We start from the raw sequence: 22,549 nt of genomic DNA on the forward strand, positions 1-22,549 counted from the left end.
ATCCCATATAAAGTAGAGGAAGATGGGCATGGATGTTAGCCCAGGGCCAGTCTTCCTTAGCAAAAAAAAAGAGGAGGATTGGCAGATGTTAGCTCAGGGCCGATCTTCCTCACACACACACAAAAAAAGATAGTAGTACTTCAGTACTAAAGAGTATGTTACATATTTCACTTTTAATACTCATCTGGTTACATGCATTCCAAACCAAAAAAGAAAGTATTTTAAATAAATCACATATCTGTAAAAGAGCAGTGTGCCTGAATCAAAGATATTAAGAGATGCATGTTCCAAAGTTATACTGGTCACTGACTACATAACATATCGAGTGTTGACCAAGGGCGATATTGAGAATATTCCATTTTTGCCATTTGATTTTCCATAGTTGTGTTTGTGTTTTAGAATTAACTGAGCTTGCCTAAGCAGAGCATTTTTTATTGTTGTAGTTGCCGGTTATCTCATCATGTAACTCTGCTGATTTCATTGTTTTTATGCTAACGAGAAAGGCCTTAAGTCAGCAGAACTGATTCATAACTTTCATTTCTCTTAAAATTTTCTATCATTCTCTCTCATTTTTGAATAAAATTTTATGATATCAGACTCATCTAACTTAAAATAATGTCTGAGATTTGTGACAGAACAGTTTTAGTGCAACGGCTTATATGTAATTGTCTAAAGTAATTTCTGCTTCTTCTAAAGACGTTCATTATGGCTCTAAATTGGAATTCTGTTAATTCTCTGCCCCCTCTTCTATTTCTTTCCGGCAAACATAGGTCATGGGAATAGTCCTCCAGTTTATGTTTAGATTGCTGCTTGTTCACTTATTTCTTTTTTTAGCATTTTAAAGCTTTTTTACGGTTTTCCTCCTACTGTTTTATTTGGCAGCAACTTTCCAACTAAAGCAGCTAAAAGAAAAGTTCCACGGTAGCAGGGTGCCATATAAAACAGGATCCCACACCTATAATCTAAATGGCAAGAGACAATAAAATACCTGCCATTAAAAAAAACATGTTCTTTACAACTTATCTGGAAAAAGTTTTCCTTAGAGTGACATATAATGTAAGAACATTTGAAATGAGTCCAGATAGCCTCTCACTTCAATGGAACAAACAACCATAACAGCAGAAAGAAAACATGTTTATAAAAATAGATAGGTTTACTGCAACTTTGGAATGTGGCTCTTTGTAATAAGCTATTTAAATCATTATAAATACAATAATTTAAAAAAGTGAACTAGAGTTTTACATTCATCTTGAATTTAACCATCTGATTTTAAACATTTTCCTTCACATGAGTGATTAAAGTGAACGTCATTTATTTAGAAATAAGAATACATTAAATCTACACAACACTGTATGTTTATGTATGTCATATGCAAAGTCTCAGTTATAAATATTTGCTCCCTGTTTAATTTGTAACTGTTGGAATGGGTGGGTCACAAGTCTTGACATGTCAGCAAGGGCTAGAAATAGATTTTCTCTATAAAAATAGAAAGAAATATACATAAAAGACTGTAACAATTATTTACAAGTCAGTCTAACACTTAAAAATATGGCCTAAGTACAATGTAAGCAAAAAGGAATGTGTAACTTTTCCCCACCCTCCTTTTAATGTGTGATACAATTAATTCTTTATTGATAATGAAAGCACAGTTACTGGATTGAAGTTTAAGATTTAGATTTACATTGATGAGATGCAGGAGGCTGCAGCTTCTGCTACCGAGTCCCTTTCTGGCTTCTCTTCCTAGCTCTGCTCTTTTTGAGGGGGATCGGTGTAGGGGGAAGAGGCAAGGAAGGGGGTAATTTAGCAGAGATGTTGATTTTGTGTGTGTGTGTGTGTGAGAGAGAGAGAGAGAGAGACGGAGAGAGAGAAAAAGAAAGAGAGAAAAAGAAAGAGAAAAAGCATGAACACACCCACAGAACCCCCAAATTCTTTTGCTTACGAGGCGCGGTTAACTGGCAGGGTAATTTTATCATCTGGGAAGTGTTCCAGTACGAGTCTCATCCATTATACCCTAGATGAGTTGGCCTCTGCCATCTCCCCAAAGAGGATCCTGATGACATTTGCCAAGACCACAGTGCCCATTTCATGGAGTTACAGGAGTTCTTTTACTCAGATGGGTTGGGGAAGGGAGCAGGATTTAACCCAAACTCTCTTCAAAGGAGGCTGACTTGGAATGCTCAATTCTCTGCTTAGTACACTCTTTTCTACACACTAAGATTAACTAACTCTCACTTAATCGCTGTCCTACTCGGTATTCTTACACTTTCCACATGTTATTTCTATAATAGAGGTGGCTCTGGTTAATTATCGCTGTCAACGTTAGAAACTAGGCAGTTGAAGTCACCCAGACTAGTCATTGGTGAAGTCTCCATTTCCTTTTATTTTCTCCTGAATTGGTAGTCCAGGAGCACACACTAGCGCTGCTTTCTTCTAAAAAGGCTTGGGTTTAAGAGTGTATTTTCTTTAGCAATAGTTTCTAAATGTACTAGGCTTGTTTTGTTTTTCAACTTATTTGAGCGTGTGAATTTCTTATTTGAATTTCTTACATGTCAAATAATAATTGCTGTGTGTTCAATATTTGGTCTCAGAGAAGAAATAAAGACACTAAGTTCTTTAGTAAATGACTTCAGATGGTTATTGAAAGTTAAATGGGGATAAAATTGTGCTATGAAAGCTATATCCACATAGAAAATGTTAACTCTTCAAGAAAATAGAAAGCAAGCATGTGATATTTTCTCCCTCATTTTGTTCCCAGCATTTAATGTTATGAACCATAGATGCTTCAGATTGCTTCAATAAGTCCAATGTTTTCTCATTGACTAGGTAGCTTGTGGCAAATATTTTAGCTGTGTGTTTGCACAAATGTGTGTGCACATGTGAATTTAAATATGTGCGATTGCTACATATCCCCGAAAGTCAGTAGAATTAATGCTGGTTCTTTTGATTACCTGCATAACAAATAGTTCTAAAATGTAGTGGCTTAAAACAATAACAAGATTTGTTTTTGCTTATGGTTTCTGTGGATCAAGAATTCAGGAATAGCTCAACTGGGCACTTCTGGCTAGAGGTGTCTCAGAGATGGTGGTCAGAGCTAGAGCATCAGGAACTAGAAGGCTGGGGCAGCCGGAGGCTTGCTGGGCCCCTCTCTTTCTTCATGTGTTCCCAGAGCCTCTCCATGTGGTCTCTGTGTGGGCTAGTTTGGACTTCCTCACAGCCTTAGACGTAAAAGGTGACTCAGAGCTGCAAAGGTGAGGGTTCCAAGAGGCAGGTAATTTTGGTATACTTTTTATAACCAGGCCTTATAAATTTTATAGCATTACTTTTCCATAATCTATTAGTTGAGATAGTTACAAAGGCACCCAGTGTCAAAGGGAGGGGACAGATGCCACCTCTTGATTGGGGAGTGCATTTCAGAAGAGCACAAGGAGGCAGAACGATCATTGGAGCCATTTTTATAATCTGTGACACTTAACGTTTTAAAAAATGTTCTAGTACTTAATCTAGTTATATGCTTTTGCTTATTAATAATTGTCTCACTCCTACTTGCTCCCATTATAAAATTGTTTTGCCTCAAATGGGATTCAGGTTGTTATTTGAGGGGAGATGTGTTGCCTAGACAACTTAGGAGATGATGGGGAGAAAGGCACATCCACAGCCCCCTCCACGTCTTGCCCATCCTCACCTCTGGTTAAGGCAGTCTGAGGTAGAAGCTGGTAAAACAGTTGTAGGCATTTGCCGTCATAACCACTTCTACCCTGGAGTGAAGCCAGCTTTTCCCTAAATACTGATTTCTAAACCTGTAGCCCAAGTTAGAGAGGAGGCCACGGGAGGGGAGAATCACCTCCTGCCAGATGGGGGTGGAAGGAAGAGGAAAAAGCCAGGAAGCAAAAGGTAGAAGTTAGAGCTTTCAGTTTCCCTCCAAATTCCCAAATCCCTGCCGTCCGCTCTGAAAACGGGGAGCGCACAGGGCTGCAGGCATCACTGCCTTCACTGTAGAGTATGTTATTTCTGTATCCCCGAAGCTGTGCCTTCCATGTCTAGACCTGCTCAGCAGAGTCCCCACTTGTGGACTAACACCTTTTCAGAGAGTCTGTTGTAACCCGTTTGGCATGCCTGGCATGTACACATGATTCGGTTCAGTGTGTGAAATTATTTAGGAAATGCCTACTTACTTTCAAAATAACAAAGAGCAGGAAGGCGTTTTTTTTTTTCAGAGCAAATGTCAATGTACTCAAGAAATGAAAAGTAGCAACTAGATTTTTGTTACCCTTGTTAGCAAAAAACACTGCTTTATTTTAAGTTGCTATATTAAAATGTGTCCCTAAATTTGCAGTCAACGTTTTCTCCTTTTAAATGAAAATAATCCCATGTATTCTGAATACTATCTCTCTACAATATGGCAGTGAATCTGATTTATATCCTACAGTACTGTTGCTTCTAGAATAGTGAGTATTACGTACTATAGCTTTACAAATAGTGATGATGGAGATTCCTGCATTCCTCTGATCAAAGGATGGGGCTTTGCTTAATCATTTTCTGTGTTTTCAAGCAGTGATTATCCTGAAATGCAATATTTTAAAATTGTTCTGTTGTACAATTATAACGTTGCTACTGTTATCACATAGGACAAGCAAATTGCCTAAAGCGTATTCTCAAATTTTTAAAACACATTTTGTTTCTCTCAGAAAAGAACATGGAATTATAAAAATGGTTGTTTTGGTTAGAATAGTGGGCCCTACTTTTTTTCCTTTTTGAACCTGTTTAAGGTTATACTTTGCAATAAAATTGGAAAAAATATGAGTTGCTAACATTGTACGTATTACTCAGCGTTCAACAGCAACTTATTCTCTAGCTAAGAGGTCATTTCACTACTGGATCCAAAGCAAAAGCAAAGCTTATAATTAAGAGCAATAATGTCAACAGTTCTTCTGGTTGGATTTTCTTATTTTTTCACATTGAAGGTATAATTCAATATTTTTTTGGACTTTTTCCCATGAGGCCAAAAACTATAATTATACTCAAAGATTTATTATGCTCAGTGTGCACTGCTTTTCTAATTACTTAATTTGATCAATTACATTTTGACTAACAAATTGTTTTTGTCCTTAGATTTATAAAAGGAATCATACCAAAATGTTAAAATAAAACACTTTATCTCACCTGTTATTCAATTATGTTGAGTTTATCAGATTTGCTTTAAGTTTTCCCATGAAAGAAAGAAAGAAACTTTTGAAACCATTTTGATCATATTAAAATTCCATTTTTGTATCTGATTAAAATTATCTTAAAATTTGGTCTTGTGGAACTATCTACGTGCATTGACAGTTGAAAGGTCTGTACATAATATAATTGCATAAAAGCTGAATAGAGGTACAGTTTGGCACAGAAAGACTTGAGTCTAACTTTTTAATGGGCTTTTCTGCATTACGCTGATTAGTTTATTGATAAACATTGCCAGTCTTATTTTAGTGTAAACTCATTCCATTGATATGATTCCTGCTAAGTCTCTTAAGTGCAGTCCATTTTAAGGGAAGCAGAGTACATCCTGAGGGCTAGACTTGAAGGAACTAAATTGCTTCCAGTGTGCCTCAGTTATGACTTGCTCACGGGGAGAATCACAGCCATTAGTGAAAACTAGGTCTAAAGTTTAAAGTGTTAGGAAATTAAATGTGAACTGGTTTGCTCACAAATTTTGTCTGTTCAAGTAACACCTGTTTTCAAGAATTCATGATCCCTGTCACTGAGCATTGAAAATGAAAATATCATAAGAATTATTTTTAAATAGATTATGCTTTTAAAAGACATCTTTTTGTTAATGTTTATAAAGAATTATGCTTTCTAGTTCATTTTCTTTTAGGTGCACACACACACATACACTGATCTAAAATTGCCTGGTTAAATTGTTGGAAAGCTCTCTAGGAGTAATATGTAGTAAACATAGAGAATTAGATAAATGTGAATGCTAAAAGTAGCATTACTTTCCAAAAATCACATTGAACAATAGGTAAGTTTTATGTTTCAAAACTTACACATTGAGACATATATATGCTAATGTTTCACTTCTTCCACATTTAATAAAAGGACTATAAATGTATATTTTTTCACTTGGAGTATACCTGTAAGTAGAAAGCATATTTTGTAAAGCATTTTATTTTATTAGACTTTAAAAAATTTTATCCAAATTCATTTATCTTGAATATTCAATTTATAGAATTAAAGGCTGATTGGAATTATAGCTTTTTTTAAAGAATAATAGAATATCTTCTAATGTCTATGCATTTTAGATATTTTTCATTGCTAATATATAGAACATTCTTTTAAGAATGCTGTTCATTTTATGAATGTCTTAGACAACTTCAAATTTATAATTGCAAGAGTTCATAGGTTATAGTTTTAATTTTTCTAAGTACTCACATTCAAGTTTGCCTTTTAAACTACATAATTAAGAACCTTTGAAATATCAATATGTTGAAGCAAATTCATGGTAATAACTTTAGAGCACTCATACTACTCACTCCAGATCTTCTTGTCCTGCTGTGGTGTGGGACCCATTAATAAACTGTAACACTACTCTTAGTCAAGACGGATGCATTTTGCATTGAATCAGCCTATAGTATGTAGTAAGAAATGTATTTCTTACTAATCTAAAAATAGTTATTTCCCCCCAAGTCCTCCAGGTCACAGGATTCCTGACCTTTTAGTGACATTATATCTGTTGTTTAGTTAGAACAACATATGTGTTTTCTGATGGAACAATAGAAAATCTGAGACCTGACTCTTTCTCGTTTATCATGTGATTTGCCAAAATATTTTCGCCTCTCTATGCCCTGGATCCTTTCCATTTATTCATTTACCCATTCACTGCTTTTATTATGTCTCTGTTAAAAACTGCATCGAGTTCTTTGTTGGACTCAAAAACTGAATAACATGTTGTCACTAACAATAACCGTAATATCTACATAATAAGGCAATCGTAAAGTTAAAATGAATAATAGAATGAAACCACTAAAGAAAATTAAAACACATACAAAGAGGTTTTAAAATCAAGTGAATATCTGTAAATGTCGTAATAAAATAGAAGCTAGTAACCATAATATGTTAAGCAGTTCATCACTGGTCACTCTGGCCAACCTTTTAAAGTTCTGGCTTCTGTGCTGCTTACCCAAACAGAGACCTCCGGATCCATACGATGGCCAAAATCATTGCAGTTTGATCACAAAAGCTATCATAGTGGTGGCATTGCTTGTCCTGGTAACAAGACCCTTTATGCTATAGCCTTTTCTTATTGCCAGTATCTTATTGCCAGTGAGTTAGCCTTCCTCAAACAACCCAGGCTCACTCTCTCCTCATCAGTGCAGCTATCCACTGTGGGCAGAGGTGGCTTCCAGAAGGAAGTGTAAGTATAGCAGGGAAACTCCATTTACAGTTGGTATAGAATGAATACAATTAGATACAGTATTTTAAAAATCACTTCTGCTTCTATGCATGGGAAATAACAATGTTGACAGTGTTATTATCAAACACAAAGCCATGATATATGAGAGGCAACACAGCTGAATGGAGAGAAAATTGTACTGGGAGCTTTGAGACTTCTTGCCCCTACTTCTGAGTGATGTTGGGAACACGATTGTTTTGAGACGGGAAGACCAGGAGGGTGGTCACAAAAGGCATTGACCTGAACAAAGAATAGCGAATACATAGTTGTTATGTTTATCTTAGGAAACTGGGAAATGTTATTGAGTAAATGGCTTTGGTTTCTCTGTCTGGAACATTGGTCTCCTACTTTATAACCCACAAATCCGTTGGGTAGATTGGGTTTATTTTATAATTTAAAAATGAATATTTGTAGACGTTAATGGATTATGATTAAAATGTCTTGCATGTATTCACAGTAAAAGAGTATGGGTCATATACTGCTTGCTTTGGTCACTCGTGAGAAGCACTTGCATTCCATCCAAGAGAGCGCGGTACAAAGGTCCTTAGAACACAAAGGTAGTGTTGAATAAGGAAGTATAGGAAATTATACACCAGACCAAATTAGTTTTAAGGCTTGTGGACTTAAGAAGTTTTGTGAGCATGGTGTCAGACCACTTTAGCAGTGGCAGCCAAGACAGCGTATTGGGTAGGAAAAAAAAAAAACTGGATGTTCAATTTTCCAGAGATTTCCTGTGTTTATTATTGTAAGACTGTGATTTATTAAAACTGTCTTACTACTTCAAGCAGACCAAGATTTCCTCTGTGCTACTGAGGCTAAGATATATGGGGTTTGTGCAGAGAGTCTGTGAATGAGACAGGGTTACGGTACCCAGGCTGCAATGCTCTCCGTGGCTGGGTAGAACATTTTCACCTAGGGTTGTCAGGAAGAACTCTAGTCTCATTTTTTCTCATTACTGAATTTACAAATGTATTACCTTTAAGAGGAGTTACTGCTCAAATTGAGTTTTGAGTTATAGGGTCTGAAACCACATTATTTACATTTTTAAAGTAATCGATGGCATGTGGTGAAGAAATTGGTCGTTCTATATCCGTCTTTCCTGCTGCACTCCTGCATACAGAAAATAATACCATCAGTTATGTCTCATCTGGCCAGTGGAGATTGTAGGCAAATACCTTCTGACATTACTTGCTTTTTTTGAAGAGAGATGAATGTTGTTCTCGGTGATGGGGCGGGGTTGGGTGGGGAAACAAAAACAAAGAATTCTTCAAAAATATTTTTTAAAATTATTCACTAGCAAACTATATTGAGCAGGGAAAAATGAGGGTTATAGGTCCATGAGTTTAAGTCTATTTCCTGAGAAAATTTAAAATGGTTTATTAAGCAGAGAATTTATAAATATAGATATACTCGGAAATATTATGGATATACCAAGAACACGACATCTCAAACTGATGTCGCTTCTTTCTTGATAGTATTTCTGGAGTGGTAAGCAAAAGGAATACTATAGACACCATGAATCTGTATTTCAGAAAGATCCTTAACTGTATTGATGATATTACTAAGAGCAAGATAGGAAATTTCACCAAGGCTGGTACTTTCTAAACTTTTATTTATTTTTTAATGCCTGGAACTTTTTTCACGCTGGGTAAAACTTTATTGAGAACATCAGTATATGCCGCAGACAGGAAAATTACCATAAAATATTTGTATAGATCACTCCTGGGAGGGGCCTTAGCCATGTGCTCACCTGGTCATATGTTTTAGTGAAATTTATAAAAGTTTAGGTATTTTTGTGTTGTTTTTTTTAAAGAGGCTTCCTCCCAAATGGCAATCATTTCAGACCCACAAAACCTGAATTTACCTCTGAATAATTTACCTTATTGAAGCAGGGGTGGGGACCTGGAATGCACTGTTTGGCATTCCTCTAACCCCAGCGGCAGGCTTTGTGACCGAATCCACTGTGATTCGCAGTCTTGTTGATGTCTAGCATCTTATGAAATATTTTAGGGACTACAGATTCCTGGGTCCTATAGCAGAACAGAATCAGAATCTGGACAGATGGGTCCAAGAAATCTGTATTTTTTTTGAAGTACCTCAAATAGTTCTGATGATGAATCTAGTTTGGGAGACATGGATTAGATGATAAAATATGCCCCCCAAACTGTTCAGCCTGAGTGTGGGATCGAAAGGGAGCTCTTCCCTTGACGTTATGATACACAAAATCTTTAGCAATGACTAAGATAAAGATATAGAAGATACATAGATGATATAGAGGATATATTATCAAGGAGGTATTAGAGAGTATGCTTTATAGTCAGATAGACTTAGGTCTCATCCCAACTCTCCGTCACTAGCTGGGTGATCTTCCTCATCCTTAATATCTCTGTCTAGTTCTTCTAGAGAAATGTCCCTCTCATTGGGTTGTTAAAAATGTTTAAAGAGATAATGCATATAAAGAAATCAACACATATAGACTGGCATAAAGTAAATATTTGCTGTCATTTTTTATTACCATCCTTACCAGCAATAAAATCTTAGAAGAATTAATGGAGAAAAAGAATCATGATTCAAAGTGGATTGAATTCAAAATGAATTCAAACTAGAGTATAGGGCAAGGAGGAGAAACTTCAGTTCAATTCAACAACCATTTATTAAATTCCTCTTTTATGCAAAGTCTTCAAGGAACTAATAATTTAGTCAGGGAGAGAGACACATAAATCAACATAAATTATACAAAATAAATCACAACACAATCAACATAAATTGTACAAAATTTGATAAAAACAATGATATATATATATACAGCACAGAGAGCTATGGAGGTATAGAGACATGTGAATCAAGCTGGTTGTTGAGAATGTCTTATAAGAGGAGTTTTTGAGTTGAATATTGAAGGATGAAATAAGTTGACTAGATGAAAAAGGGAGGAAGGGTTTTCAGGCAGATGGAATGATACATGCAAAGGATCAGAGTTGTGAAGCAGCATGGCATAGCACTGCAGACATATTTCTACGGCTAGAGGTAAGCTGGGAGCTCTTCAACAAGGACTACATGAGCTGTTAAGGGGAAACAGGACTCTGGAGTTCTCAAGACCTTCAAAGGCTTAGCTGCAAACCACTCTGGAATCTCAACAGTGGGGAGGGGAGAACAGGGTCCCAGCTGCTGGGAATGGATAACCTTGATATAAAGCTGTCCTCAGCTATATAGTGGTCAGGGGTGTCTGATACAAGATGACACCAGTTTCCTGGAGTCCGATAAGTTGAGGGTGGTGTGACATGACCACAACACTCTGGACAATGATGATGCTCATATAAAGTAAAAGAAAAAAAATCCTATTCCATAGGGCTTATGTTGGCTGAAGGAGAAACTTGACTCTTTTATTTCTCACCCCAGGGAGGGGTTTCACACTCTTCTAGACCATGCATATAAATCATCCAAGGAACTTATTGACCATGCAGATTTCCAGTTTATACTCTCAGAGGTTTTAACTCATTGGGACTGCTATGGGATACAGAAATATGTGTTTTAAAAATCATTCCAGATAATGCTGACCCAGGCAGTGCTCAGCCCACAGAGTTTGAGGAGCACTTCTCTAAGCACACCTGACCTTGCCGTAAGTGCTGCAGACTGTGCCCATTCCTCTTGGTGGGAATGGATTTTCTAAGAGATTTCTAGGCTTGATTTTCAATAACTGTGGTTCTACCCAGAGCGTAGCTAACAAGACGAAGGGTGTTGATTCTTTCAGTTGGATGTAATTAAAATAAGATTTTGGGCCCCACAGGATGGTGGCTTGGCAACAACTCGGATATTTGAAGGTACATTCAGAATTTCAACATAATTGAAAGTCATTCCAATCTTCACTTATGCATCATATAGCAGATTAAAGGGGACCCAATTTGTATCCTACCACAAGACATAGAAAATCTATTTTCCTTACCTCTGCAGATGTCTTTTACCCCACATCTGTTTTAGAGTTGCATGTTCTCTAAATGATCCTCCTCTTCTTTATGCCTGTAGGTCCTGTATCTCTTTGTTTAGTCCCCTGATTACATGTCACAGTGGGTGCCTGGCTTGGACCAGCAGAGATAAGGTCTATGGATTGCGGTAGAGGAAGAATCTGTGCTACAATGACAGAGCTTTCTTTGAATAATGGTGGGTCTTGGAAGTGGTGAGGTCATGGAGAGTCCTCAAATGCTCTGATCAACTTTTACTTTGTTTTTTTTTTTCACTTCCGTGAAAGATCTCAATGTTAATTGTGCTACTCAAAAACCTATCATAGTCTATTTCTCTTCTTCTTTTGGTAAATTACTTCCTATTCAATGCTTCTGAAGTACTGTCAAGTTTAACCTTGTTGCCTTCTGTCAAGGTTCCTCATCATAAACATTTGAACTAGAGAATATTCAATTTTCCAAGTGGCAAGCATGAGATATGGTTCAGTCTCTTTCCTCTTCAAGGACTGTGTTTTTGATAAGGTGCAAAGTGTGGGCCGGTCTCTGAGGTCATTTAGTTGTGAGAGTAGTCGTCCAGCGCCCATGACTCATCACTCCAAATGAAGCAGCTCCTGTACTGTGCTGCTGATACTATTTGGACAGCTCAGGGCTGTCTCTCTGGCTGAGATCTGGAAATGACTACGGGACACGGGCCAACAACTTGTAGGGAACTTCAGGTCCTGACGATATCAATTTGGAGAACCCTCATTAAGAAAAAAGAATACATGACATCAAATACAAAATTAGGCAGGAAAATGAATATTAATTTTGAATGAGAAAAAAATTCACAAAATTATAAAATTTTGGAAGTTGTCAAATATCCCAGATATCTCATAATTAAAGAAGGGTACTTTAAAAATTCAGTTAAGGTCTGAGGTTACTTCATATGCTCTTTTGCTTTATTGTGGTAAGAAAACTTAATATGAGATCTACCCTCTTAACAAATTTTTAAGTGTACAATACAGTATTTATAACTGTAAGCAGAATGTTTTATAGCGGATCCAGAACTTAATCATGTTGCATAACTGAAACTTTATCCATTGAATAGCAACTCCTCATTTCCCTCCTTCCACCCAGCTTCTCACAACCACAATTCTACTCGCTGCTTCCGTATGTTTGACTATTTTAGGTACCTCATATAACTGGAATCATGAAGTATTTGTCATTTTGTGATTGGCTTGTTCACTTAACATAATGTACTCAAGGTTTATTGGTGTTGTCACATATGGCAGAATTTCCTTTTTTATTTAAGGCTGAATAATATTCTATTTTATGTATATGCCACATTTTTTTAAATCCATTCTTCCATCCATGGACATTTAGATTGTTTCCACGTCGTGGATATCGTGAATAATGAACATGGCAATGCAAATACGTCTTTGAGATTCTGATTTTAATTCTTTTGGATAAATACCAGAAGTGAGATTGCTGGAACATATGGTATTTCTATTTTTAATTTTTTGAGGAACCTCCATATTGTTTTCCATAGTGGCTGCACATTTTACATTCCCACCAAAAGTGTTCAAGGTTCCATTTTCTCCATATTCTTGCCAACACTTGTTATCTTTTGTGTTTTTCATAACAGCCATCCTAACAGATGTGAGTTGATATCTCATTGTGGTTTTGATTTACATTTCCCTGATAATTAGTGATGCTGAGCCATACCTATTGGCCTTTTGTATTCAAGTTCTTTGCCCATTTTTTAATTGGGGTACTATTTTTTGGTTTTTTTTTTTTTTTGCTGTTATGTTGTAGGTAGTCCTTATGTATTTTGGATATTAACTCTTATCAGACTTATAGTTTGCAAATATCTTCTCCCAATCTGTAGGTTGCCTTTTCACTGTAAATGTTTCCTTTGCTGTGCAGAAGCTTTTTAATTGAGTGTAGTCCCACTTGTCTGCTTTTGCTTTTGTTGACTGTTCTTTTGGTGTCATATCCAAGAAATCATTGCCAAGATCAGTGTTATGAAACTTTTTCCTTACATTTTCTTTTAGGAGTTTTATAGTTTTATGTCTTACGTTTCAGTCTTTAAAACATTTTGAGTTGATTTTTATGTATGGTGTAAAATCAAGATGCAATGTCATCTTTTGCGTGTGGATATCCGGTTTTCCCAGCACCGTTTGTTGAAGAGACTATCCTTTTTCTTTTTTGTATTCTTGGCATCTTTGATCAATTGACTGTATATGCATAGGTTTATTTCTGGGCTCTCTATTCTGTTCCATTGGTCTGTAAATCTGTCTTCATCCCAGTACCATACTGTTTTAATTACTGTAGCTTTGTAATATATTTTGAAATCAGAAGTGTGATATCTCCAGCTTTATTCCTCTTTCTCAAGATTGATTTGTCTATTTGGGCTCCTTTGTGGTTCCATATAAGTTTTAAGATTGTTTTTTTCTATTTCTGTAAAAAAAAAAATGCCATTGGGGTTTTGATAGGAATTGCATGGAGTCTGTAGATCACTTTGGGTAATACGGACATTTTCACGATATTACCTCTTCCAATCCATGAACATGGGATGTCTTACTGTTTATTTGTGTCTTTAATTTTTTTCATCAGCGTTTTATGGTTTTCAGTGTGTAAGTCTTTCACTTCCTTGGTTAAGTTTGTTTCTAAGTATTTTATTCTTTTTGATGCTATTGTAAATGAAATTGTTTTCTTCATTTCATTTCCGAATAGTTTGTTGTTAGTGTGTAGAAATGCTACTGATTTTTGTATGTTGATTTTGTATCCTGCAACTTTACTGAATTCATTTCTTAGTTCTAAGAGGGTTTTTTTTTGTGTGTGTGTGGAGTCTTTAGGGTTTTCTACATATAATATTATGTCATCTGTGAACAGAGATAATTTTACATCTTCCTTGCCAGTTTGGATGCCTTTACTTCTTTTTCTTGCCTAATTGCTCTGGCTAGGACTTCCAATACTATGTTGAAGAGAAGTGGCAAGAGTGGGCATCCTTGTCTTATTCCTGATCTTAGAGGAAAAGTTTTTCACTGTTGAATATGGTGTTAGCTGTAGGCTTTTCATATATCACCTTTCTTTTGTTGAAGTAATTTCATTGTATTCCTAGAGTATTTTATTTGTTTGAGAGTTTTTATCATGAAAGGGTATTGAATTTTGTCAAATGCTTTCTGACAGAGCATTTTTTTGTCAAATTTTGACATCTGTTGAGACAATCATGTGGTTTTTATCCTTCATTCTGTCATTGTGGTGTATCACATTAGTTTATTTATGTATGTTTAGTCTTGCTTGCATCCTAGTGATAAATCCCACTTGGTCATGGTGTATAATCCTTTAAATGTGCTGTTGAATTTGGTCTGCTAATATCTTGTTGAGAATTGCTGCATCTATGTTCATCAGGCATGTTGGCCTATACTTTTATTTTCTTGTAGTGTCTTGTCTGGTTTTGGTATCAGGGTCTTATAAGACCAGATCTTAATGCTGGTCTTATAAAATGACTTTGGAAGTATTCCCTCCTCTTCAATTTTTTGGAAGAATTTGAAGGGTTGGGATTAAGATTTCTTTAAATGTTTGGTAAAATTCACCAGTGAAGTCTTCTGGTCCTGGGCTGCTTTTTGTTTGGAGCTTTATGATTACGGATTTCATCTCTTTGCTAGTTATACTCCTGTTCTGATGATCTGTTTCTTCATGTTTTTAGTATGTTTTGACTGCATGTTCTTTCTTTACCTCTTTCTCGTGACAGCACCTTATAATATTTTCTACGAAGAGTCTAGAAAGACGATTCAGTCTTTTCTCTTGAGCCGTTGATCAAATTTTGTTTTATTATTGATAGATTAGGGAAGTGTATTTTAGTTTAATAATCCGTTATTGGTAATGTCCTGCTAGGATGTAATCTAATATTTTGTGATGTGTAACCTTATACATAGATATATTGTTTTAGAAGAATTACTATAGTTTTGTGCCCTTCACAATGAATAATTTTGATATATATTCTATTATCTGTGATTTTCATAAAAAATAAATATAAAAATATGGTGCATTTCTAGTTGTATGTATTGTATATTGAATATATTTCTGATAAGAAAGGACTTCCATTTAATTTGACATTGATTAAAACTGATTCATTCACTTAACAATTTTACATATATAATGTTTGGAAGAATTTTCTATAGACTAGCTTCTGACTCTATACATTCCGAAACTGTTTCTCCTCAAATATTTACATACTTCTGGTGCCAGATATTGTAGGATATAGTGAATATGGACTCTTGGCTTAACTCTATAGTGACAATTTTCATAGGAGGTACAAATAAGTACTATATTTTATGCTTTATATTTTAAATATATGAGAATATTTACACGAATATTCTTGAAGAGCACAGCAATTGTGAACTCTCCCAAGTGGCAAAGTCTGTGTCTAGATTCACACATAAGAAATATAATATAGTAACCTAAATGAATTAAATGGTATTTCATTCTTTATGTGTGTTACTTAAAGACCATTGCGGGAGACCGACTCTGTAGATTAAAGCAACACTTTGTATAATTGCCCTTTTGTCTTCTCGTCTCACACTTCTTCACTGCTCCAGAGCAGTAAAAGCATCTTGCCACCAAAACAAACCTCTCAAACCCCATCCTTCATTGCTATTCCTCAACTTCATTACTATTCAGATTATTTTAGATTTTCTGACTATCTTGTCCTCTTTTTCCTATCACTTCTTAGTTTCCTCCTTCTACTTCATGTACCACAATAGGAGATCAGGTGCAGGACTTTTGTTAGAGGGAAGGGGAGGGAAACAATTTGAGCTCTTTAGCAGGTGAGTGGAGGAAGGAACAGTGAGTAATGCTCACCCATTGATGATGCTCGACTTGGTCATTTTGACTGGACCAGGGCAGAGAGAAGAGGAGAAGAAGTCGAGTTCTGTATTTAGGTTACAAGATCCAGTTGTAAGAGAGGTGGTCAAATTATATAATTTTACAGATATCACTGTAAAGGTGGAGTATCTTAACATTTTTTTCTCACTTGAATTTTAGATTCTACTTTAAACACTTTTGCCATTTTAGAACACAATGCTAACTTAAACTCAATATTTCCACTCCATCACACAATACAATTGCCTCATAGTCAACAGAGCCACAAAGATGCCTTGAATAATGTCTATGGTGATGCAAAACAACCCAACTCCTCTCACATAGTTTGCTGTCTTGTTACTGACTAATCTCTTATTGAGTTAAAATAATAAATGTAGCAGTTTCATGTATCGTAGATGTGTGTAAGACATTTTCATATAAAAATTTTATAATGAAATCAGCTCTGGAACCTAAAGACCTGTACAATGTGGTATCTTTGTAATTACGTTCATTCTGGGAAAAGGAAAAAAATGTTAATTAGTGATCAGATCCTAAATGAATAGGAGTCAATTCTTCTAAAAAATAGAATAGAACTTCTCAGTTTCCCATGCACTTTCATCCAAAATAAATCATAAATATTTATTTCACTTTATTGAACTTCTCATACAACATACATTTAGTTGCAACCGAACAAAATTTACTCAGTGAATATTCTGTTTTCTTTATTAACTGTTATTTGAAAGAGAGGTAAAGGGTGATAGGTATTTTAACTTTCCACTTCATTGGACTTGAAAATTAAAGAATTGTATGATTTTTAAAAATTAAATTAATTTCTATAAAATATTCTACCCCATAATTATCTGAAGAATTTTAATAAACATGTATGTTTTAAGTTAAGGCTTATTAAACCCTTTCCTTTTACTGTACACTAGAAAGGTCAATTTATCATAGAAAATGCATATGTATATATATGAATAGTTTTGCTCTATGAATATTTTGAATAGTTTCAAGCTCTACATATCATTTTGCTTCATTAAACTATATGAATATTTTGCTCCATTAAAAAACAGGCCCCTGAGTTATTTACATTTGGCCTAGACAAGCTTTAAGTGTTTGTCATTATTCTAGCTCAAGTTGCAAAGAAAAATACTTCCTTGTCTGTGCTCCATTGAACTTCAGATAATATGGCGTTTGTATTATTTTGTGTTTTTTTAAGTACACACACACAGACACACATGCACACACCTTTCCCCCACTAGCCTGTTTATTATATGTGTGTGGATTGCATCCGCCTCATTAGTCTATGCCATAATATTAGAAATATAGTAAGTGTATAAAATATGGAAATGAGTCAATATTCAAATATTGAAATGAATTTTAAAAATAAATTTTTTAAGGTCTCATGATAATTTTACAATTTACTTGTGTATCCCCGTCAATGGTAAATTTCATAGTCTATTTACAAAATATAATTGAAACTTCCAATAGTTTCCCTCTCTTAAGTTTATGAGAAAGCCCTTGTCATTGTTTATGATTATATATTCGTAGGCATTATCTTCAAATTCCAGTAATCTCAGGAAATTTGGGTGAGATGAGAACACTGAACAATGCTCAAACATAATTTAGCCATTGCTGTTGTCTGGAGAACACATTGACTGCCTAAATATTTAGGAGAGATTATAGTGTTCAGGTAGTGACAAAGTATTAGTAAGATGTCTGACTATGCATAATGTGGAGTGTCCAAATTTAATTACCCCATGATAGAGTTAGTAGCAAATAAAATCTCTAAACTGTGTGCTATTACATTCTAATCCTTGTGACCCTTTGCATATCTTTAAAATTCTTGCCAAGTGTTGCACAAATATTGTGATTATTTGAATCCATATCAAAATGCGGATGCCTAAGAAATTGATTAACTGTGGTGTAGCCTGGCTAGATAGACACAGGTATTGCCATTCCCAGACTATGGCCAGATGATAGCAAAGCATGTTACCAACCAAATCATGGGGATTTTTATGATTTTAAATGAAAAGTCACAGCAAAATTGTAAAAATATGTTAAATCAAACCAGATGTAGAAAAGTTTTGTTAAAACGTCAAGTAGTACTGTAAAGGAATAGTTCCATTATCGTTTGAATAATAGTTAAGCTTTAGACATTTATAGACAATAATATCAAGATTGAAATATAACATAAACTCCCTTAGAGTAAAAAAAAAATTAAGGCAAGGATTTTATACCTTTAATTGAAACGTGCTCTATTTTATTCATTGTAATAAAATTATGTCCTATCAAGGTTTTCTGAAGCTCTTTACATAACTGTCTTTATTGACCAAATTTAGACAGAATACTATTACTTTTTAAATGACCCTATTATAGTGTGGTTATTTTTAAAAACAAGAAAGTATGGATTTATTGGATTCTCATTAATGCATTTATCATAGTTTCATTAAGCTATCTTCTATGATTATCAAAGTTTAGGATTCATGACCTAGGAAGTTGGTTACTATCATCTCTGTTTATTTTCTAGTTCTACGGGTTGAAACATCTGTGAAATCATTGTTTAATTAAATAAATTTCTTCATAATGATTCAAGATTTTTGTTAAATTATGTATAGAATGAAATAATTGCTTATAGGTGAATGTGACCTATATTTCTTGAAAATTAAAATTTGTTTTGTGCCCCTTATATGCTGTTTTATGATGCACTGCCATACTTTATCCAAATATGTATATTTCATATTTTTCAAAAGTGTGGTTATATTAAGAAAAGAATTTATACTTTAATTTACTTTTATTTTTAAATTAAAAACAATTCACGCTTATTGTAACAAGCCAAGATGTATAGAGGAAAAAACAAGTCTTCCCTCATTCATTCCCATATTGAAGATACAAATTTTGGTTTGGTGTATGTTTTTACAGCTTTCTCCATGCTCCTTTTGTATACTTTTCATTGTTTACATATTATTCCTTATGTTTATTGTTCATGCCATAATTTATTATTCTTAAATATGCAAAGCTCATGGTTATGTCAATGATAATTTTTCAATGTGATGATTGTGGGATTTGATCATCAGTTACTGCTCTAGGAGGCTAAATTATAGACTTTGTGGCAAACTAGTAAATTTGATATTTTAATTCAAAGTTGATTTTTTTGAAGATTCATAGAAAATATAGAAAAATAAAGTCTTGGCAGAATAGGTTAGATTTTTCTGTTGTGTACTGCATTGTGTTCATTCGTTCGCGTTGTGAGAACGAATAGTAATCTGGTGATAGTACTGCATAAAGCATTATGACTGTTAGTAACTAAAACATCTATGCTAACCAAATAATATACTAGGATCTCATCCTTGTTAAATTATTCTAACAGTTGTGCAATTTACATTGTACTAAACATTGTAAAATTTCATAGGCTGAAAATTATTTGGACGTAAAATTTTCAGGTGGAGGGTAAATGCATAGCATATTGCCTTTCAGTCTCTCCTCAATCTCAGGGGTATTTGAGGCTTGGCCATGAAATGCAAGGGAGAGAATAAAGATCAGTCAGGTGAAAATAGTAGAGTTCAGAATTCCTGACTATTTGTAATCATTCGTTTAACCAGATCCTGTTGTGTGAGTAAGTTAAACCCATATCTAGTTATTATGTATTTAAACAGTGAGAACTGCTTATCTTTAGCTACAATGGCATAGTTTTGTTATCTTAAACATTAATTTATAGAATATAATTGCATGTATAATTATAACTTCCTGAAAAACTAAAAACATGCTTGGTGGAATATTCAAAGTTACATTTTTATGTATAACTATTATGTATTTAAGATGGCTGATCACACTGAAGTGATGAAAGGCATTCAGCAACATCCAGGAGTTCGATACCCTGTCCTTACTCCTAATCTTCAGGGTTTTCACCGTGCTGTAAGTGTGCTACTAATTTTTCTAAAATCTATATGCTTCTTATTAAGATCTTTACAGAGTTAAAATGGTGTCATATGTAACTCACTTGTTATCCTCGTAAATACTATGGTAGTATACTCACATGAATACACGGAGATCAGTAACCTCACGGCATTGTTTGGGACTCAAGTGCTCCGCATAAATGGCTCTTCCAGTGTAACCATTCAAGAATCAAAACACAAAAATACAATTGTCCATTTTGATGAAATTCTTTGAAAGTATATTTTGTGTTTCCCTCTTCAATAAGGAATATGGAATATAACTTAAACATTTCTCAATACAATATTATAATTACTAATATTATTGTGGTGGGTAATTATTTTTGTCCACTTTTTTGGGTCAGCTTTCTGTTGCTGTTGTTTCCTCCCTCTAGGTGAAGCTAATCATGTCATCGGAACTGCCTCTAATAACCTTCCCTATTCCTCTTCTGGGTTGTTTCTTCCAGTCCTGTGTGACTTAGGAATGTATGTGCCAAAAGCTTTAATAATTATATACAAGCAGAATCAGTGCAATTTTAAGTAAAAGCTTGAGGTGTTATGCTTACATGGCTTTACTGTAAAAGTTTTGCAGCAGCTATTTCTGGTATTAATGGATATTTTTTCACTTTTGTATGTGGGCTGTGTTGCATAAAATTGAGGTTGTAAGTGCTAGTTGATATATCACCATTAGTGTATCTTGTTGAAACCACTTTTTTTTTGTTTGATTTGATGTAATTTTTTATCACATTGTTAAGAGAGAAGGAAACATTTTAAGAAATTGTAAATATTTCTGTTGTCCAGTCCTAACAGAGTCGGGAATGTATCCACCTTGAAAAAGGTACTGAGAGGATACCCTCATGATGGCTTAGAAGGGCAAGTAATGGGGTGGAACAGATCTTGGCTTGGGAGTCAGGCAAGCCTGTGCTCAAAACACGGCTCCAGCTTTGTGACCTCGTGCTAGCGATTTAGCTTGTTTGAGCCACAGTTTTCTCATCTGTAAAATGGGCATAATAATACTTAGTTTACAAGATCGTTTGTGGATTAGAAGTAGAATATGCAAATTACTAACAAAAATACTATCATATAGTGGGTGTTCAATATAGAATTTTAATTCTAGAGGTTAAAAATTTATTTTGGATGGAGTAGAAGCCAATATTTTTTTAAATATTGGAGGAAAGGTGACAGACTTTTAAAATATTTCTTAATGTATTAATAGGTATCAGAAAGAGAAAGGAGTCTAGGCACAGTGCTAGAGATACGTTAATAGAAAGTCTTAAAAATCCAGCTGGAAAACTAGGAGGCTTGACCTTTGCCAACAAGTCACTGGAGAGGCGTGGGGGAAGGAATGGAGATGGCAAAGGGGGCATAAGGGAAATGGATTAGATCAACATTTTGCGTTTAAAGACTGGCGAGAGGATTAAGGCATTAGACACAGGAGAGTACGGGTGTAGCAGGCAAGGTGTGGAACGGTGGAAGCTGGCTTAAGAGATAGGAGGATAATTGGGGGCAAAATCTAAATAATGAATTGGAAAAACATTTTTCCGTGGGATTGTAGGAAAAGGAGAAAACCAAAGCATTTACTCTCCTCTATGTTAATAATTGGTCTAAAAATAATGTTTTCATAGATATTAAGAGGTTTTACTGGAGTGCCAGTATTTTCCATAATTAGGGTTAAAATGTTTCTGAGCATAACATAATTTAGGAAAGGCAAAATTAAATTGAAACATCACCACTGTTTTCTGTGCCTCATAGATTTATTAGTGTTGCAGTCTGTGGACTTATTCTATTGTTATAAAATATTTTAGCATTTAAAAAGAGTGTATGTGGCAAGATGAGAGGAATCTAATTTTAAATTCTAAGGCAGATATTAAAGAATTACAAGTATGCCTTTATAGAGTAGTTAATATTACTTCTGCTATCATTTACATTTTTGAAATTATTAACCTTGACCTTTAAATTATATTTTTCAGGTTGCTGCTGGAGCCACTGAGATAGCAGTTTTTGGTGCTGCATCTGAAACCTTTAGCAAGAAGAATATTAACTGTTCTATTGAAGAAAGTATGGAGAAGTTTGAGGAGGTCGTTAAGTCTGCAAGGCACATGAACATTCCAGCACGAGGGTACTTATGAAATCTCACAAATTCTATTTTAGTTAATGTTTGTTGTGAAAGCGCATTTATGAACTATTTATACATTATTTTACCATTTATAATAATATACATAGGGTCTCTTATTTGTGCCTTATGTGATCAGGGCCATCGCTGTATAGTGACACCTCTCATTAATATCAGTTAGTTATTAGAGTGTATTAGCTTGTGGAGCGTATAATGCAGTTGAGATTAGAGGGACTAGCATGCAAACCTGACATTGTTACTCATTTTTTTGCAT

At 34.8% G+C, this 22,549-nt stretch overlaps 1 protein-coding gene across 1 annotated transcript in view; it reads left to right on the forward strand.

The window, feature by feature from the left end:
- The window catches only part of HMGCLL1 (3-hydroxymethyl-3-methylglutaryl-CoA lyase like 1), a 155,338-nt gene that overhangs the window by 42,467 nt on the left and 90,322 nt on the right, over nucleotides 1-22,549 (forward strand). The window contains exons 4-5 of the mRNA XM_058554130.1: nucleotides 20,050-20,145; nucleotides 22,133-22,281. Coding sequence (XP_058410113.1) covers nucleotides 20,050-20,145; nucleotides 22,133-22,281 — 245 coding nt within the window. The remainder of the gene's footprint in view (nucleotides 1-20,049; nucleotides 20,146-22,132; nucleotides 22,282-22,549) is intronic.

This window comes from Diceros bicornis, chromosome 14 (assembly GCF_020826845.1).
Source record: "Diceros bicornis minor isolate mBicDic1 chromosome 14, mDicBic1.mat.cur, whole genome shotgun sequence".
Classification (NCBI taxonomy): domain Eukaryota; kingdom Metazoa; phylum Chordata; class Mammalia; order Perissodactyla; family Rhinocerotidae; genus Diceros; species Diceros bicornis.